The sequence below is a fragment of the Artemia sp. Qi Xiang Cuo genome, unplaced genomic scaffold (genome assembly GCF_049724085.1).
Source record: "Artemia sp. Qi Xiang Cuo unplaced genomic scaffold, ASM4972408v1 HiC_scaffold_2923, whole genome shotgun sequence".
NCBI classification, from domain to species: domain Eukaryota; kingdom Metazoa; phylum Arthropoda; class Branchiopoda; order Anostraca; family Artemiidae; genus Artemia; species Artemia sp. Qi Xiang Cuo.
The window spans coordinates 198,792-226,638 of record NW_028300321.1 but is presented as its reverse complement, the minus strand read 5'-3'; the positions used below and the strand labels follow the sequence as shown (position 1 = coordinate 226,638).

The 27,847-nt window shown below is 35.1% G+C and overlaps 1 protein-coding gene across 1 annotated transcript in view; it reads right to left on the bottom strand.

Annotated features, from left to right (window-relative positions):
* The window catches only part of LOC148938772 (sodium-independent sulfate anion transporter-like), a 298,556-nt gene that overhangs the window by 141,531 nt on the left and 129,178 nt on the right, over positions 1-27,847 (bottom strand). The window contains exons 6-8 of the mRNA XM_089107548.1: positions 21,502-21,841; positions 11,479-11,643; positions 9,022-9,162 (exon numbers count right to left, since the gene is read on the bottom strand). Of these exons, the coding sequence (XP_088963674.1) occupies positions 9,022-9,162; positions 11,479-11,643; positions 21,502-21,841 (646 nt within the window). The remainder of the gene's footprint in view (positions 1-9,021; positions 9,163-11,478; positions 11,644-21,501; positions 21,842-27,847) is intronic.

Sequence of the window (27,847 nt, the reverse complement as noted above, 5' to 3'; positions counted from 1 at the left end):
TTTCTTGTTTTTTTTCTGTAATGTGCTGTTTTTTATGTTCATAATACAAGAAATATTATTCTTTATTGATTTTGTTCTTCTTATTATTCTTGAACGGACTAGTAGGGAAAGTCTTTAGTCATTAGACAGTCTACAGTTAGTTGTAGGTGAACTGTTGTAGGGAACATGTATCAATTTAAAACACCATTCAGATCGTTTCTGTGCGGTCTATCAATGTCAGGCAAAACGACACTCTTAACTAAAATAATTAGAAATTGCAATAAAATGTTTTTGGAAAAGCCGAAAAAACTCTACTATTGTTACAGTAATTGGCAGGAGTCATACGATAAAATAAAAGCAATTGCCATATCGGGGTTGGTGCAGATACAATTCATACAGGGACTTGATGTTTTCAACATTATTGAACCAAACTCTTGGCTGATTATTGACAATCTGGCTGAATCTATGGAACAATGGTCCCAGGAAATGTTACAACTGTTCACTGTTCGCTCTCATCATGAACAGATTTCCCTTACTCTGGTTCTACAAAACCTCTTTCATCAGAGCAAATGTATGCGAACACTTGCATTGAACTGCACCTACTATATCATCTACAGACTTGTTCGTGGCTCTAGCTTGCTAATAGCCCTTAATAAACAAATATACCCCGCGGCACCTAAATTTCTGCTCTCAGCGTACAATCAGGCAACTAATAAACCCTACGGCTACATCCTATTGGATCTTAATCAAAATAAATCCGAGGATTTGCGTGTAGTCACAAATATTTTTGACGATGAAATTACAGTATATCTCTCCGTGAACAGTAAAAAGACCTCATAGTTGCTATCATGACACTGAAGAAACTACATGAAAATAGACATTTATTTTCAGTTCTAAGCACTTCAAAACCCTCCCTTAGGAAAGCCATACTCAAACATGGGGTTGACAATGATTTCATTAATCTAATATCCGAACTTTTTTTTAATTTGACTGAGGGCAATTTTCAACTGCCAGAAGTAGTTAAGCAACAGGCAAAGCAACATCGTTCCATTTTACGTACATTGGCCTCTAAAAACAAAGGGAAGAATTTTAAAAGGAAACGTCTTCTTCAGGCGGGCGGTAGCTTATTCACACTTTTACTACCTATAATTGTAGGACATGTAAACAGTTTCCTCCAGAGGATACCCAAACCCTATAAATTGACTCCAATAGAACTCGCTCTCTCACCCCTGGAACACTTTGAGGACAATCTGAGAAAATTCATTGACAACGAGAATATTGAAGATGATAAAAACTGCTTTTACTTTAAGATGCACCTCGCCGAGTGGACAAACATAAGCCCTATCGTGCGAAGGCCAGTGGCTTTGATCACAAAAAAGAACCATCTCCTCAAAGTTCTTCTTCTGCTATCGCTACTGCTGCTGCTGGAACGAAATTAAAGAAGGTGTAATTGTATTAATTTGTGTCAAGCATTGGAAATCTAATGCCCCACTCATATCTTGAACAAAGTAAACGACTCATAACATATCTCATGGAAGGCGGTCAAGATCATATTCAAGTTGATAGCAATGGGAAAGAGATTATAATTCAGGGCAAGAGCTATAATCTACTTGATTTAGTCTATGATATGGTTATAAATCGTAAAGGACTAATATCATTTGAAGCTCATCTATACAACTTTCTAAATACATTAAACTTTCCCAAAAGCCTTATTGGCATTAGGCAAATTCTAAAAAAATGAAATGAAGATGCACCCTCAACACCATTAAAATATGAACATAAAGAAGAAGAAGAAGATTTTAAATCAGTTTTGGAAAATACTAGCACACCTAGTGGAAACTTGACAATAACGAGGAGGAGCACACCACTGATAGCTAGACAAAAGCGAAGACGTATCAAGTCAACGTCACCATCACCACCATCAACCACTAGTATACAAAAGGGTAGTGGATGTTACGCTACACGTTTACGTTCAAAATGGTCGAAGTTCTGAAACTTGTTCATGAAAATATTGGTGAAGTGTGAAGTTTAAGTTCCCCCACCACTCTTTCCAAAGTCACTGGTGTTCACACTAAAAGTGTACAAGACTATCTAGAAAATGAATCAAGTTACACACTACATCGGAACATAGGATTCGTGCTAGTCATTATCGAAAAACTAAAGCCTTTTTCCCACTGCATATAATGCAAGAAGATCTCTTAACTCTAGATGAGATTCAAAGACGTCACAATACACCTTACAAGTACACTCTACATGCAATCAGTGTTTTTAGTCACTAAGCATATGTCATTCTATTGCGCTTGAAGAGAGGTGTTGAAGTTGCTCAGACCGTTGAAAGTATTCTCGAACAGGATTCGTATAAAAAAATTCAAACGGATCATGGTAGTGAATTTATTAATCCCCATGTTGTAAAAATACTAGCGAAATATATTAAACTGCTCTATCATAGTCATAGTCCTATAAAGGCTGCATTGGCCGAACGATTGATAAGAACCATTCGACTGTTAATTTCAAGATATTGTACATTGAAAAATACACCTGTTTTTATTCATGATTTAGATAAAATCATGTTGATTTATAATCAAAGAGCTCATCGATCATTGTCCAACTCAACCCCAACGGAAGTTCATCATTCTGATCATGATACAACTGATAATTTTCTTAAACAATATTCCAATGAAATGATTGTCAAGAAAAAATTTAATGTTGTCGATACTATTCGAATCAATAGAAAAATTAATGTTTTTGAAAAGGGTAATTACTTGTGGTCCACAGAACTTTTTAAAGTGGCAAAAATCCTAGACACTAAACCCATAATTTATCGTCTGCGAGATACCAAAGATGAAGATTTTCTTGGTGGCTTTTATGACTATGAACTACAAAATTTTAAAAATAATAGTGAAATCTATCAAATTGAAAAGATATTAAAGGCTCGTACTCGTAGGGGTAAGAAACAGTTACTTGCTCGGTGGCTAGGATACAACTCTGATTTTGATTCTTGGATTAGAGTTGAAGATATTGACAATGCCCAATGATTTCTATGTAACATTTATGTCGCACGTTTCTGATCCTCTCTACAATGACTTCAATAAAACAAAGGATTTTTGGACGATACTCTCCCCCGCTATCAAATTCGATGACGGAAAGTATGAAGTGGCTCTTGTCGATTGTATTCTCAAAAATACCTATGATATCCTGAGAAAGGATCGTGTATATAATATAAAAGTTATACAATTCGATTGGTCACTCTTTGTCGAGTATGAATAGTTTGAAGCACTTAAATCTAGCGAATATCCACATGTTAAATTGGAATATATAGAATATGATGGTATGACAGATTTGTGTCATACAATCAATAGAAAAATCTCATATCGTAGGAATGGTACATTCCATTTTAATTATTCATTGGAACACGATAGGATTTACATTACCTCACCTGTTGACACTGAAATGATTATTCTGAATGAAAATCTAAGAGATATTCTTGGCTTTAAACAGAATATGATCAATGGGAAAAACACTGGCACTATTTGCGGGATGGATCAAGTTATTTTTGCTGATTATCCACCTGGTTTCGCCTCGGACTCTTGCATGTTTCTCTATGTATCTTTTGTGGAAACGTCATGAGTTGGTAATTCAAATGTCCCCCTCCTACGTGTTCTTGAACAAAAAACAACCCATGAACTTGTTCATCACTATAATAAAAAGCATCTTAAGTATGTTCCTATAAACACTTAATATTTGGAATTCTGTCAGTTAACACTAAGAAGTGAAGTGGGTGATCCTTTCGCAATAACAACAGGTTTAGCCATGATTATGTGTCATTTTCGACCCATCGTCAGCGACAGCACCTAAAATGAACAATAGAAGAATTCTATTTGTCTATCCCGATATCAATTGCTATGTTGGTGCTCTGAGTCGACGTCAAATAGGAAATGGATTGGACTACTACAAGGGGCGTACTACAACGTCTGGCTATGGTCTTGGTAGCTGGTTTGCTAGACAATTTCGTTCTGCACTACCCCTTGCCAGAAAATATCTTGTACCTGCTGCATCAAATTTTGCTGCCTCAACACTACAGGACTGGGGGTCGTGTAAAAATTTCAAGGAGAGTGCTAAGAAAAATATTAGATTTTCAGCAAGAGCCGTTGGTGAGAAATTAAAATCTCAGAAAATTGAGAAAGGATTGAAAAGGATGCGTGCGCATCATTCACTCATCAGTCTCTACCCAGGCGGGAAGCGAAGGACATCAACAAGGACTTTGAGGAATAAAACAACGAAGACCAATAAGAAGAAAAAGAAAAATATTGTTAGATCAAAGAAGGATTTCTTCTCTTAAGATGACTTATCTCACCAACAAGGAATCATATCCATCAATCAGTTTCTCATTGAATCTGTTCAATGCTGAAAATGTTGATGTTAGTGTCAAGTATGGCTACTATGAACAATTTTACCCCCAGCAACCCCTCTCGGAAAATATACACTTTCAAATATTTTCCAATGAAGACTATTTCCTTGATTTGTAATCAACATTTATTGATTTAAATGTTGCGGTGAAGAAAAAGTCAGGTAACACAACTCCAACTGTTGCTGATGGTCTATCCTATGAAAAATGTATTCTACACAACATGTTCAAAAAAACTAATGTATTTATTAATGTTACATTGATGAGCACTAGCAATAATTTATCCAACTATGCAAGCTACATACAATTTATGATGATGACACCAAAGGCATATAAGGAGTTGAGAGGACAGTCATTCGGATATGAATATCGATCAAGTGTTGATACTGACGGCGAGTTAACTACTGCAGTGACCCAGGAGTATCATTTAGTTGGAAAATTAAATCATGAGATTCAATATATCCCAATGGTTACCCCCCAATGTCAAGATTGACATAAAGTTGCAACTAGCCCCGTCAAATTTCATTTTGAGAAAAACACTTCCTGCAGTACCCGATGCAAATGACATTATCACATAGGCAATTCTCTACGTCCGTAAACAACAGGTTATGAGCTCTGTTGTATTGGCAGTGGAAAAGCTAAGAGCCAGTGGCAGCAACATTAAACTTCTTTTCCCCCATACAATCACCAATCAACGTCACATTGCCACCGGCTCTCGTAGCTATACCGATTCATCATTTATCAGTGGGGAATTCCCATCAAAACTTGCTTTGGCCTTTGTGAAGAGTGGCAGTGCCGTTGGATCCTGGACTGAATTCCCCCATGATTTTAATTTTTTTCGGTCTATCTAGCCTTGTGTGCAAAGCGAATGGTATTCCACTGTACCCTCTATCATTTGACAAAATTCCTGTAGAACTCTGTATGAGTTGACCATGCAATCCCTAGATCATGACTCCCAACTATTTGAAAATGGAATAACCGATTCAATGTTTTCAAAAAAATCATGGCGTAACTGTTTTGGACCTGTCGGGGCCCAAGATATGAGCATAATACGAACAGGGAATGTACGTTTAGAGTGTACATTTGCCGATGCTTTGACTAAGGGTATCACGCTAATATCATTGAGTCAAATTGCAACCTATTGGGAAATCACACCCGACAGCAGTGTTCAACTAGACCTAGCACCATGAACACAAACCAAATAATCAACATATTTAGTATGGATCCATACATGTACCAGTACAAGTCCTATTACATACCATCGGACTTCATTGAAAAAATTCCAAGTGTTAAAAATACCCTAATCATTGTTAATAGCAGTCCATCGACTTTGAAGACAGGCCATTGGCTGTGCATCTTTCAAACAGCGAAGAATATTGAATTTGTTGATCCTCCTGGCCTATCATATAAATTCTACACTCCACACATGAGCAACTTTATTGAGAGCAGTGGGAAAACTATTATTCAAAATCAAAGGAGAGTACAGGATTCAACGACTAAGAAATGTGGCTTTCATGCTCTACTCTTTTTCATGTTCAGATGTCGTAGCTATACCTAAAAGCAGTTTCACGACATCTACGTTGACTTTCCTCGATTGAACGACTTTATAGTGGAAAATATACTTACAAACGAGTTTAATATTGATTTTAGTGCCCTACGAATAAAACGTTCTAAAAATGTATGTGAAATTTCTTATTAATAAAAATAATGTATGTACATGATAAAAACGACTTTTTTACTCTTTAGATTTCATCTTCTACTAGGTATAGGTATTTGTCCAGAAAAACTAATGTAGGTAGATTATCTGAATTTATAGTATACTGATCCTGATATGCTACACTGTCAGGGTCACATTTTCTACATTAGAGTGTAACTTCACTCTTGTCATATCTCTTTGTATAGTCAATGATACTATTCTCATTCATTTTATAGAAGTCACATGTTTGAATTTTCTTATTTGAAGCAATGTCACAAACAGTGTCCTCAAGTGGCGAATCAAATACCGTCACAGCCAAATAAAAATCAGTGGGCTTATAATCATAGTAGCCATTTTCTTCACAACGATGACGTAGAAACCAAATTCTTTTGTTGTTCCAACAGTTAAATCGCTGACTCGGTTCCTCCTCCGAGAACAATCTAAGGCCACGACGATACCAATCTCTTAGCAATAAACTAAAATCACACTTAGGATTCTTTCCAATCATACCAGGATATATATTCTCCAACTGATTACATTTATCATAGTGGCAATTGGAGCATAGGTACCCTCTAGGATGAGAGTCAAACACCTCTTCAAGGCAGGAATTACAACCTTTAATTTGTGCGGCATATCCTCTATGCAATTTACACGGGTTGCAAAATCTGCTCTTTTAATCGTTCTCATCAATCATTTTAAAATTCTCACATGCTGACCAGCTGCCCAATGTATGCATGCATAGTGGACATGAATGGAACATTTTTTCATGTGTTGACACTCTCATCGCCAAAATGAAACTAAGCTACTATCAACAAATTGAGTGTGAAAGAGAGAAAGAGAGAGAGAGGAGTAAATCTTCCTTGAACTCAATCTTTCTCATGAGAAAAAGTCCTAAATTTCTAAGCTATGGTTTAAAAGCATATCCACAATATCATTTTGCTGTGTCCTGATTAATATATCAATAAATTGTGTAAATGCCGTTGGTCGACGACGTAAAAGCTTTATGCAATAGTCTAATGATGGAGAATCATTTTTCATTATATCGACAAGCATTCCCTGAGAAAATATCTTCCTTTGAATAGACAGCTCTAGAAAATCATCATCAAGAATCAAACGTTTTTCCATAAACACGAGATTCCCCATGATTCGCTCTTTCTCAAATCTATCCATTTTTTAGAGTCCTAACACTCTCACAACCAACTTTAGAATAGCCAGATTTTTTTCTACTCTAAAAAATATATACTAGCCTACTATAGAAAAAAATATCTTTGATTTAGAAACAGTTTTATTGAACATAAGTACAACAATAAAAATCACTGATTCAATTTGTTTTCATCAATATATTTCACTAGTGCGTCTAATGCTACCTGAAGTCTATTTATATGCACAATGTTCAGTTTCGCAGCAAAAAATAATTGCTCCTCCATTTTAAGTTTGCTCAATGATATCACATATCTAGCGTACATATCATCCCATTCAAGGCTTAGTCTACAGCCTTGTGTTATTTTCACAGCCACGTTTGGTACTCGTATATCTTTGCTGCTGCTGCTGCTACCGGCTCCACCATCAACATCCAATGGTGTAAATGCTTCACTCATTTTCTATACTAATATCGTCTCAAATAAACTATTCTCTCTGAATTCAATTCTCTTACTAATATGAATTGCAATAAAAATCACTCCTTTTATTCGAATCCAATTACTAATCAAGTTATCATATACGGAGTAACCTCCGCTCTCTCTGATTGGCCCTAAAAAATGGGTATTGCCTGATAAACCAGTCTGCTTGCATTATACAATCTCAACTATAGTTTCAAAACGTGTTTGATCACTTTGCTTGGAAAGTTACCAAGGAACATATGTGTGAGAGGTTACTCACTCTCTTTGAAAAGGTGTAGAGCTTCAAGCAAATAGCATGGTAATTCCTATACGTCTAAGCAAAGTATTAGGCCATGCGAGGGGGTACTCCCTCTCTTTGAAAAGGGGTATACGTCCCGGCAAATAGCATGGTATTTCCTACATGTCTAGGCAAATTCATTAGATGCATTCTACTCACACAATCTGAACATATAAATATGTTATTTAGCCTTTTTTCAGACTCTGAAAATATCATTTTTTTGTATTTTTTTTTTAAATTCTCTTATTAAGTTAACTTCTTGGATAGAAACATAAAAAAACATGAATAGAAAAAATGCACAACTTTAAATATCTGCAATTGACATCCCTGAAGCAAAGTTGTATTATAATTCTATTAATAAGTATAGTTTAAATAAAGAGCACTAAAAATATTATGTAAAGTAAACTAAATCTCATAAGAACTTCCAATCAAGTCAACCCTGAATCTAGTTAAAAGTGTTTTATATAGTGAAAATGTTACAGTACTAAACATTACATGTACGAAAATACATCTCAAATATAGATTTTAGTTCCTATAAGGGTCTAGCATCATAATAGCTTACACATTAGCCCGATAAATAGCCAATTATGTACTTATTATTTATTCCCCATGTATAATTTTATTCTTTATTAGTAATCAAAGCAGAAAAATTAGCAAAAATTCTTGATGTTATAAATAACAGGAAATTGCCATTGTCATATTACAGGTCAGAATCTAACATTTGGAAAATCTGAGATAAAAACGGTTGGATAGATCCTTCTCGAAGAAAGATGAGCAAGAAAACATATCAGGAAAAGAAAAGTTTCAATAAATACATATTATCTTGTTAATCCTTAGTTTAAAAGCAAATTAGTGCTCGGTTTCTGCTAGCAATTCCAGAGGTTTAAATATGTCAGACAGATACAAGATTCAGCTGTCTTCGTGAAAAGTTCAAAACTTGCTGCTTGTTAGTTAATTAAAAACTACCTGCATTTATTGAAAGAAAGATAAGAAAATAAGCTTGTATTTGTCTGCTCTACGATCTGAGGTAACTGAATTGGCTCACTCTTTGTCCTCCACATTGGCAGAATTACGTGACATTCTACCATTAATATTACAGCACCAATGATAACGGCTGCTAGGCTAGCTTTTGGAATGTAAAAAAAATACGGCGTCAAAAATTGGGCTGCTAGGATAACCATTACACCTAAAAAAAAATAACGTAAATTTATCACGACCCTTGGACTGTGATTTTTTCACTAAAATTTATTCATAAGTTAAAGCAACCACTTTAAGAGGGGGTAGTTGATCTCAGCTCACCGTCAAACGCCAATGAAAAATGGTGTGTCATTCATTTTGGAAAATTTTCATATAATATGTTGAATTGCTGTTTCACAAACTTGCGTGTCAGTAGATTATAGACCTATCTAGTGGTTTCATTTAGGGAGAAGACAAGAGAGATGTGCAGTTGCTTCTCGACCCCAAACAAAAATAAAATTGGAAAAAAATCTATAATTTTTTAAGTAATTCAAAAAGTGTTGCTGCTTTTAGTAATTTGTTATTTACTTCCTGCAAATATTCTTTTTTGATTAATTCATGCTTGTTTTCAATACAAAAAACTTACTGCTGCTAATTTTAATGTAAGCCAGGCATCAGTTCATAATTTTATATTTGTTTAATTTGCATCTATGATTTTATTAAGCATTGTGTAGTGCTGCGAATTTAATAAAGTTGCGTCTTTGCTTAATAATTGTTTTTTTTTCACTGCCGTTTGAAGAAATCTGCACTATTCAAGAGCTAGGGCAGGCAAATGCCACCTTTAATTTTTTTTTATTGAGTGTTCAGTATCGATTCTAAAAAATTCTTTCCCAAAACAAGTTTTCAGACATCTTGAAACCCCATTTAGGCTATTTTGTTTACACATTTTCTCCTTCGCCTTATTCTTTAGGTTATCCCTTGCTCCTTGACTCAGAGATTAAGACCTCGTCTAGCCACCCGTTAAAAATGTTACAGATACGCTCCTGGCCTTAGCCGGTCTCAAAGCTAATGTAACGCTAGAAGGTCAAAACAAAATTGTTCTGAGGTATGTGCTAGTAACATTGCGTTTTGGTGAAAAAACTCCATCGAAAAGTGTCAAAGTGCATCGTCGAAGTGTCTAAGTATATTTTTCATCACGCCAACAAGTGTGGTAAGGATCATTTCAAGAAAATGGTATTAGCAGAAGTCAGTGTTTGTTTTTCGTCTGGATATAAACAGAATCACTTATTCGCCTTTTTGGAAAGAATTTTTTCGAGATAACTAGGGTTCTTAAGAAACTTACATTAACATTCCGGGAAAGAGTCTTGATAATAGGGTTTCGGCCAAAGTAGAAATAATCCTGTTTTTTTTTCTTATGTGCTTCAAAAGCTTTATCAAGGTGCTTGAAACTAAATTTGTTAATTTTAAGGCAAACATGAATAGAAAATATGTTAGGTATTTAAAATGTCACTAGAATACAAATTTTGAACAAAAAACCATTTATCGTTCTTAGTATGTGAAATAGGAAAAAATTATATAAAATATAAATTAATGTTGATAATGAGCTTTGACTTATGTTATCTTAATCATTCCGCTTGTATTTTTACCTTCATTACCTTTCTACGCGAAAATTCTAAAGTAGTAATTGAAATTTAGTTTTCAAAGTATCCTGCCCTTAGACTAGTAATCTGTCCTTTGAAATATCCTTGGAAATAAAATTTTAGTTTCTCATCAAATCTTAATAAGAAATGACGTATCGTATATTTTGGAAACGTTCACAGAATTTGCAAACTTACTATTTCACTAATTTTTGCTTCTCTACAGATCTAGCTTTACCATAAACAAGGTTCTGTCACAAGTGTCTACATGGCATCACTTGAAGGCAAGTGCTAGTAATCTGGTGCTGAATTGGTGTTATGATAAATGAAAAAGTCCCTGACCAATAAGGAAAACGGAATTTCAAGCATAGGGCATTCTAATAAGTAAATTTTTTTATGTGTTTTTTTTTTTTAAACTTTCAAAACCATTTTTTAATTTCTTGAAATTTTTGCTATAAATAGTTTCGTTCACATATTCTAAATTAATTCTAATGTTTTTATAAATAATAAATATTCTAAGTTTTTAATGAGTTCTTTTAAGTCTAAAAAGTTATTTCAATGGTAAATATTGAAATAAGAAATAAACCATTAATTTAAACATTTCACTAAAAGTTTAAGTTAAATGTTAAATGAATCACTATATTACTTTCATAAGTAGGTAAGAAAATAAGAAGCCTCCATAAATAAAGTAGAAAAAGAACAAAATTATCAAAGTAGGAAAAAAAAAACAAAATTAATCCAAATATGAAGGGAGCTTTTTCCGTCCCAACTCCCTCTTAATTCAGATTATATGCTCTAGGGTTTTAACTACAGGTAAGTGGAAGAATAACCACTCATTATAACTGAGTTGAAACCCTCCAGTTTATTATATTGAGCAATAAGATGTAATAACACTAAGGAACTCTTACTTGTTATAACACCACTCAATGGCGTCTCAACACCACTTGCTTTATTAACAGCTGTCCTTGAAAATGCTCCTGTAACAGGAAAGGACGAGAAAAAGGAGCCTACAACATTGCTTGCACCAATAGCAATGATTTCCTGAGATGCATCCACGTTCTTCTTTCCATCAGCTAAAAACAATATGTAAAATTAAATCAATTAGTCTCTGACCGGCACTGGTGAATAAAAGCATGGCTAGGGTTCTCAGTGCCCAGGGACAATGTCGGTCTTTGTGCCCTCTCTCAGTAGCTACCAAAATATAAGTAAATGAAATATAGTTTTTTTCTTAGGCTAGAGAGAAAATGAGGTTGTTTTTAAAAATACTTTATTTTTAAACGGTACCTTTTCGATACTTTTAAAACGATATTTTTTGTTTTCCTTTATTTTTTTATTTTATGATTGATTCAAAAGTTTCAGATTTAATAAAAAAGGATTGTTAATGTTCTTAAATTTTGGATAAAACAGTTTTTTTTGTGAACAGAATATGGTTTAAGGGCTTAGGAAATATCCCTCATCCTAAGCCCTATTATTTAAGAGCTTAGGATGGTGCCACAGAGTAACTGCTCTGTGCCACTAGGATCAATCGTTTGTTTTAATTTATCTCTTATGACCTCTCATTCTTAGTGTATTAACAGTAATATATACTGACATTCTTTGATTCAGTAACCTATATCATTGGAGGGATGGTACATACCTACAACACTTTCTCTGAGATTGGTTTTGAAAACAGAGTTTTGATAACACTAACTACATCTAAAACATTTGTTTTTGGTTAAATGTTTTAATCTTGGAAATTTAATTTAAAGATAAGTATTTTATACTGAAATTGAGGAGCAGCATTAAAACCTAACTGAACTGATTCTGTACTGATAACTGAACTGATAACCTAACAACAAAATGATTCTGTATGTGAGGAGGGCCACCCTTATTAAACCCCTGCTCTTTGCGCTAAAATTTGACTTTGTAATCTGATTCTTTTGAGAAGACTCCTGGGAAGTATTTTTAAAAAACTTTAAGACTAAAGTGTCAAGAGCAAGGACTGAAAGAGGGGTAACCCTCTCACATAGGCCCTACAGATGGATTTTTCTTTGTTTTGAGTTTTAATAATACTTTCAGTGTAAAAAACCTGTTTTTTCATTTAACTGTTTATAAGCCCAAGACTGGTCTGCAAGGACATTTTTCTGCAGTTGGTTTTTAAATTAAAAAATTTAACCCAGACTGTACATAATTTGAATTCCAATTATATATTATAACTATTTGAATTTTTTCACTAGGATGAATAGGTAATCCAAATTGAAAAATCAAATTATTTCGTATTCTCAGTAAAAACATTTTCTTATAAAAGTTTTATCAAGGAAAACTACATTTAGTATCCCATCAGTGTTGATCACAGGTTTAATCAGCAAATTTCGCCAAATTCCATCAATTGTTGTTAAAATGAAATATATCTGAGCCATGATTTATTTTAAAATTATTGCATAAAACCATTTTGTTTTACTGAAAAATAAGCAATAAGTATAGCTTTTCCAGAAGATATTTTAGTACCCTTCAACTATAAATCAGACCACTGGAGAGAATAATAACCGAAAATCCAAAATAGCGGACACCAGATGGATCGAAAAACCACAAAAAAACCCGAAATGTTTCAGACAAGAAAATTCATTTGACCCAGATTAAAATAGATATACTTATCTATTTAAAAGGCCGTCCTAGCCGAGTGGTTAGCGCTCTGCACTTGAAGTCCTGAGGTCAGGGGTTCGAGTTCTGGTGTCACTGGCTATTTGGTTTGGAACGGGGTTGAATGGTGTGACCCTGTAAGCTCCGCCAGAGTCGAACTAACTCTAAATGGGCACCTAGAGAAATTTGGGGGAAAAACACGGGAAGAGTTGGATGATTTTCCCCCAACCACGCATTGCACTCCTCGCTGAAGGCATTGAATCAGGACATCGGTGCCTGCGCACCGCAGATCCTTGGTCAGCATGCGAAATTTTTTTTTTGTTTAAAAGGAGGTCACAGCACACCTACCAAAGGTTACAAAAACCCCTTTATAATGTGACAGGAAGAGTGGCTAAAACAATTGTGAAACTTTAAACAATTCAAGATTATACAAAAAAGAATAAGCGTATCTGACAACATTTCTAGTTTTAGAAAGAACGAAGGTTTGATCTCTGGCAAGTTCCTCAACCTACTCAAAAAACCGACATCAGCCCCTTGCAATTTTATTTTCCCGTGTTAAAGAAAACGCATGTGTAGCTTTGGAGGTACGGTTACTCCAGTCTATGATCAAACTTGTCAAGCCTTGGCTGTCAGGATAAACTAATCTCAATCTGTCTTTTATGATGAATCTTCCCCCGGTTCAGCTTCTTACAATTAACTACTAATCTTCCTTTGGACAGTACAAATTAATACTTCCACATTTTTTAGTTAGAGCTAAAGACTTCTCTTTATATTTTCTCTTTAATTTTACTAAAGTTGGAAGTTAAGCGGACCTATAACTTGAAAGATCAAGACTTAAGGTCACAATTCTTTCTTCAAGTCATTTACCAATCCCCATTTCTCCTGGGTTTCTCTTATAGAGATACCCAGTTTAGTAGAAAAACTTAGGCAACATGGATAAGTCGAATATATTATTAACTAGATGTAATTTTTGTTCAGCCTTCTGACCCTTATAAAAGTTCAATGATTTTCTCCAGCCTTCTAATTTTTAAAAATATAATCTGACGGCCATGTAAAAACAAGTGTCACTATATAAATTCCAGCTTTAACAAGATTCAGAAAAACAAAAAAAAACATATTTGGTCAGAATTTTGTTTTTGTAAATTCGACTCAAAAAATTACTTTATCTAATTATCTGTTCTCTTTCTTGGTTCAAAACTAAACCACATCCTCACACCAGAGGGAAAATTGATTCTAGAGACTGAAAGAGCAAACTATCCTAGATAGATTATCAGGAAGATCATATAATTAATAAATTAATTTGAAGATGAAAAGAAAATTATTCTAAACTTAACTTGTGTCCTTTATCTCTATATATTAATTAAAAGACTTTCCGAAAAAGAAGTTTTTCAATGAAAACTAAAGAGTCGCATTAAACTTAAGATCAGTATGAATAAATTCGTATGATAGTTCAAACTAAAAATGACCAGAAATTACTGTCAACGGACAGAAATAAAAATAAACCATCATAGAAAATTTAAAGATGACAAGTGTCAATTTAGATGAATAAATGAATATTAAAATGAGTAAAAACTAAATCCAATATTAAAGTCAAACTTGAAAGAAGCAAAAATTACTACAAACAGGAGTTCGGGTACTACCCTTTTCTCCCTTCCCTAACCGTAAAAGTCTATAACTTGTTGCGTCATTTTTGTTTTAATAAAAAATATTTGTGTCCTGGTCGCTAAGCTTTTGCTTTTCAGGACATTGACGACAAATAAATATTAAAACACTGTAATAACCGTGATGACTGGAAAGGAGTTATAAAAATAAAACAAAATCATTTAAAATAAAATGATGTTTGTTCCAGGAAACTCAGAAACTCAAAATTCTATGTACCTGTAATTTTGTTTTTATTTTTCTGCATTGCAATTATACAAAAATTATTTATAATAGATTTTGGTTTCAGAAAGGTGGAAATAACAAAACAATTCAATGATATTTACAAATAGGATAGGGGAAAAGAGCAGTGGCCAAAATCCTGTTTGTAGTAATTTTTGTTTGTTTTAAGTTTGACTTGAATATCCAATTTAATTTTTGCTCGTTTTAACATTTATTTTACTCTTCTTTATTTTTACCTGTTCTATAGGCTTTTATTATCATTTATCTTAATTTATGTTCATTTTGGCTTACATTTATTCTTTATTAGTAATTTTTGGTTGTTTTGAGTTTGAGCTATTATGGAAATTTTTTATACTAAAATCAAATTTAATACTGCTCTATACTTTAAAAAAATCGCAGTTTTTTTAATAAGTCTCTCTTCGTTTTTTATTCTTTAAAAGCCAGACTTTCTCAGATGGAAATTAACGAGCGAAGCTGAAAATTTAAACAAAGAAAACCTATTTGTTTATGCCTTGTGTATCGCAGTTGAAACACTGTTCAAAACAAACTGCCTTGTCATACTTCCTTATATAAGTGTAGCTCTAAAAACCAATCCCACTACACAAATTTTACCATATTGAGTGTCTTAGAAAGTTGAAATTGCATCATAAAAGCTGTTGATTTCATTTCCAACAATAGACTATCAAGAGTCTAATGAATTATTCTTTTATTTTATGCAAGCCAATTCCGAAGTATTCTGGTTCAATTATGGTTGTGTTGCATAAGGTTTGCGTTATTAATCAAGTATTAGTTTTTAAGAATTCCACAAAAATATTATAATATAATGAACCAGTTTGCTTGAACCTGTTTGCAAGAAAATCACGAAGTAACAAGTTTTGTTCGCTTTTAGTTTTAGTTTCACTCTTTACTTTCATAAGTAAAGCTAATTTTTATTACTGATCATTGATATTATATTTCATTCATTTTTATATTACTATATGTTCCGAATTTTCCCTACAAGCTCCAACACTGAGTTTCTTGATATTTTTTTTTACAGAAATAAAAAATAGGACAACAAACCTTATGCCTCTTAACAGTCTGAAACTTATAACTACAAGTTTCTGAGCCTAAGTAATTCTAATGAATAGTAAATAGGTTTGAGAAACTCAAAATTGATTATGATAGTAAACCAACAATTTTATTTCACCGGCCGGCTTGAAAATTCCATATTTAATTCCATCGGGCTAAGATATCCAAATAATTCCTTACAAATGTAATTCCTTACAAATTAACAAATGTATAATTTGCACTTTACTGAAAAAAATATAAATATTTTTACTTTCATATCTTTAATAAATAAAATAATATTAAGATTTTGATTACTAAATATCAGTAAATGTATATTAAACTGACAATGCACATTCATTTGTATTTTTTTCAGTAGAATGCAAATTACGTTCTGGCCTTGGGAAGGCATAGGGGTTTTGAGCCCAACTTATGTTAATTTCTGCTCGTTTTGAGTTTGACTTGGTTATTTATTGTAATTTCCGCTCGTTTTGGGTTTCATTTATTTATCGATGCTGATTTGTGGTAGTTTCACGCTTGGTTGATTATTTGACTTTATTTTTGCCCGTTTTTGGTTTAATGGAGTTCTTTACTTTTCTTTGAAAAACTTATTTTATGGAAAAATTTTTTAAATTAATTTCTGTTCGTTTTATATTGACATAGTCTTTTCAGAGAAAAAGAATATAATACTTTAAATCTTAACGTTTTTTTAAAGAATTTATAGTTTGCCCTGCTATTTGTATGCTGGAGAAATTTTTAAAAAAATTTAACAACATACACCCTATTAAAAATCTGGACACAAATAGTAGTGTTTAATTTAGCTTCATACCTCCTCTAGTTGACCTGAAATGGAAAACTTGATACCATTCGGAAAAAAATCCAATTACTTTCTTTAATAGCTTGGATTCACTTACGGTATTTTGTTTTGGTAAAATTTTAAGAGCAGAAGTAGCCCAGAAAGTTTGAACCTAATACTCTCTGTCGTTCTCGGGATACTGCTGAGATGCCTTATTGAGAATTAGCATTAACACAGTGCATTTTGATTTAATCTTATGGAAACATTTAGTTTTTAAACATAAATTCAAATGGGAGGATGGGCGTGGGAGGGGGATTAGTTTCCTTCTAATCACTTTCGATTATTAAAAAGAGCATCAGCCCTTTCTATTTTCAATCGAAGGAGCCCTTTTCGAAGTTCCTACGACAACTCCTTTGATACAAAGTGCCCTGGTCTAAACAACAAAAACAACAAAAAAATAATACATCATATCCAAATCGATCTATACTATAAAAATGTCAAGCCTTCCAATTACTTTCGACTATTAAAAAGGCCACTAGACCTTTTGAATTCCAATCGAATGAGTCTTTTTCGAGTTTCTACGACAACACTTCCTATAAACACCTTATATGGCCCCAGGGTATAAATTACAACTCTTACCCTAAGGGCTGTGAGTTTGGTTGTCATCCTCTAAGACCTAATTTCCAGAACCTTCAACTACGTTACACAAAATGGCTATCTCAAAATTTGGATTGGATGTATCTGGAAAAATGATGGGCGTGAAAGGGGCGTTAGTCTTTCTCCAATCACTTTCAGCTATTAAAAAACCCACTAGCCCTTTTAACTTCCAATCAAATGAGCCTTTTTGAAGTTTCTACGACAACGCTTTCAATAAAATCTTATATGCCCCTAGGGGATAATTTACAACCCTCGCCCTGAGGGCTGGGTGGATGGGTTGTCATCCTTACAGACCTAATTTCCAGAACTTTCTACTACGTTGAACAAAATGGCTATCTCAAAATTTTAATTGGATGTGTTTGGGGGAATGGTGGGCATGAGAGAGGGGTTAGTTATCGTCCAATCACTTTCAACTATTCAAAAGGGCACTATCCCTCTCAATTTCCAATTAAATGAGCCCCTTTTGAAGTTTTTACGATAACTCTATCATTAAAAACCTTATATGCTCCCTGGGCATAACTTACGACCTTTGCCCTGGGGACTCGAGGGGGTTTGTCATCCTTAAATACATAATTTCCAGAACTTTCAACTACGTTGAACAAAATGGCTATCTCTAAGCTTTGATTGAATGTGTTTGGGGAAATGGAGGGCGCGAGAGAGGGGTTAATTACTCTCCACTCACTTTCGACTATTAAAAAGGGCAATTTCAATTTCCAATCAAATGAGCCGCTTTTGAAATTTCTACAACAACTTTCTATATTAAACTTATATCCCCCCAGGACAGAAATTACAACCCTTGCACTGAAAGCTCTGATGGGGTTTTTATCCTAAAATACCTAATTTCCAGAACTTTCGACTACGCTGAACAAAATGGATATCTCAAAATTTTGATTGGATGTGTTTGGGGAAATGGTGGGCGTGAGAGGGGGGTTAGTTGCCCATTGCAATAAAAACCTTATATGCCCCCAGGGCATAACTTATAACCCTTGACTATGGGGAGAGTGTCTTGCTCAAAGGTATAATTTTCTGAACTTTAAACTTCGTGGAACAAAATGGCTATCAAGAAATTTTGATCAGATATGTTTGGGGAAATGGTGAGCGTGGAAAGGGTGTTTGTTGCCTTCAAATCACTTTTGACTGTTAAAAAGGGCACTAGCCATATCAATTTCCAATCGAATGAGTCATTTTTCAAGTTTCTACGACGCAGCGTTCAATAAAAACCTTATATGCCCCCAGGGCATAACTTACAACCCTTGCCCTGAGGGCTGTGGGGAATGTCCTCCTCAAAAACATAATTTCTTTCTGGAAACTCATAACACTGAATAAAATGGCTGTCTAAAATTTTGATTGGATATGTTTGTGGAAAAAGTGGGCGAGAGAGGGGTGCTAGTTACCCTTAAACCACTTTTGACTATTTAAAAGGGCACTAAACCTTTGAATTTCCAATCGAAAGAGCACTTTTTAAAGTTTCTACGACAAAAATTTCAATAAAACTTATATGCCTCCATGGCATAACTTATAACCCTTGCTCTGAAGACTTTGGCGGGAGTGCCCTGCTCTAAAGTACAATTTCCTGAATTTTAAACTGCGTGGAACAAAATGGCCATCTCAAAATTTTGATTGGATGTGTTTGGGGAAATGGTGGGAGTGGAAGGGGTGTTAGTTGCCTTCCAATTTCTTTTGACTATTAAAAAGGGCACTAGCCATTTCAATTTCTAATCAAATGAGCCCTTTTTGAAGTTTCTACGACAACGCGTTCCATAAAAATTGTTATGCCCCCAGGGAATAACTTACAACCCTTGTCCTGAAGGCTGTGAGGAGGTTGTCATCCTCAAAGACCTAACTTCCATAATTTTGAACAAAATGGCTATCTCAAAATTTTGATTGGATGTGTTTGGGGGAATGATGGGCCTGGGGGGGGGCTAGTTGCCCTCCTATCACTTTCGACTATTTAAAAGGGTACTAGCCTTTTGAATTTCTAATCCAATGAGCTTGTTTTGAAGTTTCTACGACAACAGCTTCTATAAAACCTTATATGCCCCCAGGCCATAACTTAAAATCCTTGACCTGAGGGTTGTGAGGAGGTGTCCTCCTCAAAAACATATTTTCTATCTGAAAAACAACTACGCTGAACAAAATGGCTATCTTAAAATTATGATTGGATGTGTTTGGGGGAATGAAGGGCGTGGGGGGGGGCTAGTTGCCCTCCAATCACTTTTGACCCTTAAAAAGGGCACTAGCCATTTGAATTTCTAATCGAATGAGCCTGTTTTGAAGTTTCCACGACAACACCTTCTATAAAAACCTCATATGCCCCCAGAGCATAACTTAAGACCCTTGCCCTGAGCATTGTAGGGGAGTGTCCTCCTCAAAAACATATTTTCTATTTGGAAATCAACTACCCTGAACAAAATGGCCATCTCGAAATTTTGATTAGATGTGTCTGGGGGAATGACTCGCTAAGGGGGGGGGGCTAGTTGCCCTCCAGTCGCATTCGACTATTAAAAAGGGTACTAGCCTTTGAATTTCCAATCGAATGAGCCTGTTATGAAGTTTCTACGACAACGCCTTCTATAAAAACCTTATATGCTCCCAGGGCATAACTTTAAACCCTTACCCTGAGGGTTGTGGGGGAGTGTCCTCCTCAAAATTGTATTTTCTATCTGGGAATCAACTACGCTGAACAGAATGGCTATCTCAAAATTTTGATTGGATGTATTTGGAGGAACGCTGGGCGTAGGGGGGGGGGGCTAGTTGCCTTCCAATCACTTTTGACTATTAAATAGGGTACTAGCCCTTTGAATTTCCAATCGAATGAGCCTGTTTTGAAGTTTCTACGACAACGCCTTCTATAAAAACCTTATATGCCCCAAAGGCATAACTTAAAACCCTTGCCCTGAGGGTTGTGGGGGAGTGTCCTCCTCAAAAACATATTTTCTATCTGGGAATCAACTACGCTGAACAAAATGGTTATCTCAAAATTTTGATTGGATGTGCTTGAGGGAATGATGGGTGTAGGCGGCTACTTGCCCTCCAATCACTTTCGACTATTAAATAGGGTACCAGCCCTTTGAATTTCCAATCGAATGAGCCTTTTTTGAAGTTTCTAAGACAACGCATTCTATAAAAACCTTATAAGTCCCCAGGGCATAACTTAAAACCCTTGCCACGAGGGTTCTGGGGGAGTGTCCTCCTCAAAAATATATTTTCTATCGGGAAATCAACTACGCTGAACAAAATGGCTATCTTGAAATTTTCATTGGATGTAATTGGGGGAATAAAGGGCGTGGGAGGAGGGTTAGCTGCCCTACAATCACTTTCGACTATTAAAAAGGATACTAGCCCTTTGAATTACCAATCGAATGAGCCTGTTTTGAAGTTTCTACGTCAACACCTTCTATAAAACCTTATATGCCCCCAGGGCATAACTTAAAACCCTTGCCCTGAGGGTTCTGGTGGAGTGGCCTCCTCAAAACATATTTTCTATCTGGAAATCAACTACGCTGAACAAAATGGCTATCTCAAAATTTTGATTGGATGTATTTGGGAGAATGATGGGCGTGGGGGGGCTAGTTGCACTCCAATCACTATTGACTGTTAAAAAGGGCACTAGCCACTCCAATTTCCAATCGAATGAGTCCTTTTTGAAGTTTCTACGACAACTCCTTCGATACGAAGTGCCCAGGTGGGGAAAAAACACATTGTGCCCACATCGTTCTTTACTCAGGCAGCGCTAGCGCGCTGCTTATGATCTTTGTATGATTCTTGAACGTAGTGTTTTTTTTAATAATTTCCTCCACATTATACCGCCCTTTGTAAAATTTATGAGTATTTTCTTTGAGCTAATAACTAGTCCAGATTTGGAATTTAAGAAAAATGCTCTTATTTGTATAGGTTAATTTATACTATGTTATAAATAAAATGAAGCTCTTACAAAAAGATTTGGCGATTGCCAATGCTTCCAAAATAGCCAATAAGGAAACAATGATCATTAAAAATCCAGTTTCTGTAACTAGTTCCCAAAATTCTAAAATCTTTTCTCCACTTGTCACATTTGTGATCTGTAAAGGAGGAGAGACAAGCGACGGAAGGCCAGATGTGATATTTCCAATAAGATTAAACGTATCTTCTGATAATGGATCGTGAGTATTTGCTGCTATTCCAGCACATACAAAAACACATATTGCGTTACGAGCAATTGATAATAACCATACTAGTTTTGACACAATTTTAGTGAACATTGAATCTCCAGCCATTTTCATTCGTCCAAGTGCCTAAAAATAAAGTTATTTTAATATGTATAGAATGTCAAAACAAATTTTGTCTAAGATGAAAAAGACATATCACTTATTAAGATAAGGTAAAAAATTGGACTACAAGAAAAGCAGAAAAACATGTCAAGTAAAATAAAAATCACGAATACAATATTAACGATAAATTTGCAAAACAGATCATCGAAAGAGCTAAGAACCGAAAACTAAAAAAAAAAATACACAGAGAGTTATCAAAAAGTAAAGGATAAGGGATGACTTTAACATGTTTAATCTAATAAAAAAAGTTCTTTTTTAATTTAAATTAAGGAGCGACATTAAAACTTAAAACGAACATAAATTATTCCGTATATGAAAGGGGCTATTCCTTCCTCAACGCCTCGCCCTTTACTCTAATGTTTTTTTGTGTTTTAAAAAACAAAGTTGTGACCAAGAGTCAAACTTTAGCTTAAAAAGCGAGGCGTTGAGGAGGGAACAGCCCCTTTCATATACGGAATAATTTGCTGTTCGTTTTAAGTTTTAATGTCGCTCCATACTTTCAGTTAAAAAAAACTTTTTTTATTTAAATTCTGAATGTTTTTAAATTAATTCAGGTTTTGATTTTGGCTCATCGTACATGAATAATTAAAACGGAATTTTTAGATAAATTTTACTTTTTTTGGCTAAATGGCTTTCTCGAAAATTGTTTAATTTTATTTACGAGTGTTTATTTTATTATATGTACGTGTATTAGGGGGATTGCCCCTAGTCAATACCTTGCTGTTTACGCTTAAGATTGAATTATTTCCAATTCTGTAAGAATGACCCTTAATCACAAAGGCCGTTAATTAGGATAAATAGCTCTTATGAAAGTACAAAAAAAAACTTTAGCTTAGAGAGCGAGGTATTGACTAGGGGGTAAACCCAATCATATACGAGTAGAGGTGACCCTATAACTCGTGTCAGTACATAATTTATGCATGTTTTTATGGTTTTTGTCAGTGAGAATTTGAAAAACAGGAATTTTGTCACATTTATGGATTTTGTCAGTGAGAATGAAAAAACAGGAACTTTGTCACATTTATGTCTGTTTTCATGGATGGTTATGTGTTTTGGTCAATTTATTTGATGTTTTTATGGAAGGTTATGTGTGTTGGTCAATTTATTTGATGGTTTTATGGATTTTGTCAGTGAGAATGGAAAAACAGGAACTTTGTCACTTTCATGGACTATAGAGTCATTAGGGAGAACACGTGGTTAATGGGATCAATGTTATTGTTATTGTTTTGGGCAAGCGATAGAGTCATAAGAGAGAACACGTGGTTAAAGGGGTCAGTGTTCTTGTTGTTGTTTTGGGCACGCGCTAGAGTCATAAGGGGGAACACATGGTTAATGTGGTCAATGTTGTTATTGTTTTGGGCAGGCGATAGAGTCATAAGGGGAACACGTGGTTAATGGGGTCAATGTTATTGTTGTTGTTTTGGGCACGCTCACAGCGAATACCAAGGTCAATGTTGTTATTGTTTCCGAGCCAACTTTCTTTTCTGGTAAGTCTAGAGTTGGCAGTCAGAGTGAAAGGATTGAAAAATGAATAAATTCGAGAAAGAGAGAATGAGATCAAATCTGCTATTTATGGAAAAACATTTGATTTTGGATAATGATTTTCTTACAGTTTGGATTAATCCCCATTCGACTGTTGTTTGAGACTTTGAAACTGTGACTCAAATACTTATACTCAATTTATTGATATATCGATAACGACACAGCAGAATCATATTGTGGATATACTTTCATTGCCAATGTAGATGGCTCCTCCTTCAAAAGAGGTAACGTCACAGAGTTACTCCTCTCCCCTTTCCTACACCTTGAATTTATCGAGCGAAGAGGATCAGTTTCGTTTTAGCTGTGAGAGAGTTGACATCGGAAACCAAAATGTTCTATATATGCCCATTGTGCATGTACACTCTTGGCAGTTGGACTCAATGTGAGAATTGTACAATTATTGACGAATATGATGAAAAGTATAAACTATGTAATCCTCACAAATTACATAGAGGCTAAGCTGTACAAATTAAAGGTTGTAATTCATGTCTTGAAGAGGTGTGTGACTCTCACCCTAGAGGGAACCTCTGCTCCAATTGTCACAGTGATAAATGTGATCAGTGGGAGAATACTTACCCCGCTATGATTGGAAAGAATCCTAAACGTAATTTCAGTTTATTTCTACGAGATTGGTATCGCTGTGGATTTAAATTATTCTGAGAAGAGGAATCTGGTCTACGATTCAACTGTTGGGGTAACAAGACAATCTGGTTTCTACGTCATCGCTGTGACGACACTGCCTACTATGACTATAAACCAAGTGATTTTTATTTGGCAGTTACCGAATGTGATTCACCACTTGAAAACACAGTATGTGATATTGCTTCAAATAGACAGATTGAAACTCGTGAATTTCATAATATGAATGCAAATAGTATCATTGACTATACAAAGAGGTATGACAAGAGTGAAGATGCACTGTACTGCAGAAAATACGACCCCGACTATGCAATCAATCAAGATCAATATACAGTGAATCCAAATGATTTTCCGGTATTAATGGTTCACAACAGTTACCTATACACCGATGAAGAAATCTAAAAGTGAAGATTTAAAGACATTGTTGTATATATACATTTTATTAATAAACAAATTCACAAACATTTTTTAAGCACTTTATTCTTAGGACACTGAAATCAATATTAAATACACTTGTAAGTATATTTTCCACTAGAAAGTCGTTCAGACGCGGATTGTCACCATAAATATGGAGAAACTGTATGTAAGTATAACCACGACATCGGAACACAAAATATAGTAGTGCATGGAAGCCACAGCTTTTAGTCGTTAGATCCTGCACCCTCTTTCGATTTTGAATAATAGTTTTCCTACTGCTCCCAATATAGTTGCTAATGTGAGGCGTGTAGAATGTATATGGTAGGCCAAGAGGATCAAAAAATTCAATCGTCTTCTCTATTTGATAGATGCACAGCCAATGACCCGTCAGCACAGTCGACGGACTGCTATTAACAATAATCAAGGTATTGTTCGCACTTTGAATTTTTCCAAGATAGTCTGAGGGTAGACAATATGATTTGTACTGGGACATTTATGGGTCCAGATTAAATACACTGATTATTTGACTGGTGTTCAGGGCACCAAGTCTAGTAGAACCCTGCCTTCAGGAGTGATTTCCCAATAGGTTTCATATTGATTTAGTGAGATCAGGGCAATACTCTCAGCCAGTGGGTTGGCAAATGTACACTCTAAACGCACAGTCCCCGTACGTACTATACTCATATCCTGTGCGCCAGACAAATCCAATAGAATGATACCATGTGTTTTAGGGAACATGTCTTCGGTTATACAATTTTCAAATTGTTACAAATCATGATCTAGAGTTTGCATGGTCAACTCACACAATGTTTTATAGTATTTATAAAAAGATAGATTGTAGAGTGTGATACCATTTACTTTGTATACAAGAGAGTAAATTCCAAACATCTCGAATTTATGTGGGCATTCGGTCCATGATCCTATTGCACTGGCGCTCTGTACAAATGCCAAAGCCAATTTCGAGGGGATTTCGCCATTGATAAAGGATGAATCGGTGAAGGTGCGTGACCCCATTGCAATATGACGCTGATTGGTGATTGTATGAGGAACAAGTAGTTTAATATTATTTCCATTGGCTCTCAGTTTTTCCACGGCCAAAGCAACAGAACTCATAACCTGCTGTTTGCGTACATGAAGTATTGCTGAGGTGAGGGAGAGACTTACATCGGGATTGGCAGCAAGTTGCTTTCTCAATATAAAATTAGATGGTGCAAGCGTCAATTTTATATCCACTTTAACCTTGGGCGGCAGCCCTTGGGGTATATTAAATATTTCATGATATATTTTTCCAACTAGATGTAATTCACTAGTTTCAGCATTTTTAAGTGCATTTGTACTATCAGTATTAGTAATATATTCATACCCATTGGAGGCACCTCTCAATTCCTTGTATGACTTGGGTGTCATCAACATGAATTGCATATAGCTTGCATAGTTTAAGAGATTATTGCTTGTGCTCACCAGCGTGCCGTTGATGTAGAAACTAATTTGACGAAATAAATTATGTAGTATACAATTGTCATAGGATATCCCATCGGCTCGAATTAGCATTGTATTATCAGATGTCCGCACCTTTATTTGTAAATCTATAAATATGGAAGATAAACCCATAAAGTAGTCTTCATTGGAATAAATTTGAAAATGGAGGTTATTGTAGAGGGGTTTTTGTGAATAGAATTGTTCATATTATCAATGCTTCACACTCACATCAACATTTTCGGCATTGAATAGATTCAATGAGGCGGTGATTGAAGGTTGAGAATCCTTATGCAGCAGGTATGATACGCTTAGAAAAAAAATATAGTTTCTATCGAAAAATTCCCTTCCTAGGGCTTCTGGTTGTACAGTGTATCGGCTTTTTTCTTCTTTTCTTCGACGAGGAGGATGTACTTTGCTTCCGTGTTGATTCGAAATTGGTAAGGGATGTGATGTATCTTGACCTTTTTAAACCTTTACCATTTTGTTTTAATTTCTTGCCAAGGGTTCGCGCACTGGACCTAAGATTTTCCGAAGCACTTTTTTTAAAATCCTTGCCAGAGCCCCAATCGTATAGTGTAGAGGATGCAAAATCTGTCGCAGGCGGTATAAGATATTTTCTAGCCAGTGGTAGTGAAGAGCGATACAGCTTAGCAAACCAACTGCCAAGACCGTAGCCTGACATTGACGAGTGACCCCTGTAATAGTCCATTCCATTGTCCCTGTTGTCTTGGGCCAAGAGTATTAACATAGCAGTCAAGATCAGAACAAGTGAATACCCATTTTCTATTATACATCTTACTGTTGCACGATGGGTTGAAACTGACATGTAATCACAGCTAAACCTTTTGAAATTGCTATGGAATCACTCAAGTTAGTTCTTAGTGTTAACTGGCAGAGTTTCAAATAGAAACTGTTTGCGGGGTTGTATTGAAGATACTTTATATTGTAATGATGAATATGCTCTTGATTGGTTTTTCGTTCAAGAACTCGTAGGAGGGGGACATTTGAATTGCCAACCCGAGATGTTTCCACAAACGATGCGTAGAGAAATACACAAGTGTCTGTGGAGAAGGCAGGCGGGTAGTCAGCAAAAATGACATTAGTGTTTCCAGCACTTTTACCGTTGATTATACTGAGCTTAAAGCCAAGAACATCCTTTAGGCTATCATTGAGAATAACCTTTCCATCGGCGATGGGTGAACTAATATAGATCTTGCTCTCTTCCTTTGAATAGTTGAAATGAAAAGCTCCTTTTTTACGAGCGGAAACTCTTTTATTGATAAAACGAAATAAATCATTCATACAGGTGAGTTCCTCGTAGGGTAATTCAATATATGGATAATCCAACCAATTGATTTTTTGAATTTGTTCTTGATCACCTGGTGGTGGTGGCCAATCATAGGGTCTAATTTTTATTTCATATTTACGATCCTTTCTCAGGATGTCATAGGTATTTTTGAGAATACAGTCGACAAGAGCCACTTCATACTTTCCGTCAAATTTAATGGTGGGAGAGAGTTTCGTCCAGAAATTACTTGTTCTATTCAAGTCTTTTTAGACAGGATCGGAAACATTGGACATGAAAGTCACATAGAAATCATTTGGCATTGTTAATATCTTCAGCACTGACCCAAGAATCAAAATCCGAGTTGTATCCTAGCCAGCGAACAAGTAACTGTTTCTTGACCCTACGAGTACGACTCTTTAATATCTTTTCAATTTGATAAATTTCACTAGTGTTTCTAATTTTTTGCAGTTCATATTCATAAGAACCACCGAGAATCTCATCATCTTTGGAGTCTCGTAGTCGATAAGTTATGGGTATAGTGTCTAGAATTTTGGACACTTTAAAAAGTTCAGTGCTCCATAAATAATTCCCCTTTTCAAAAATAT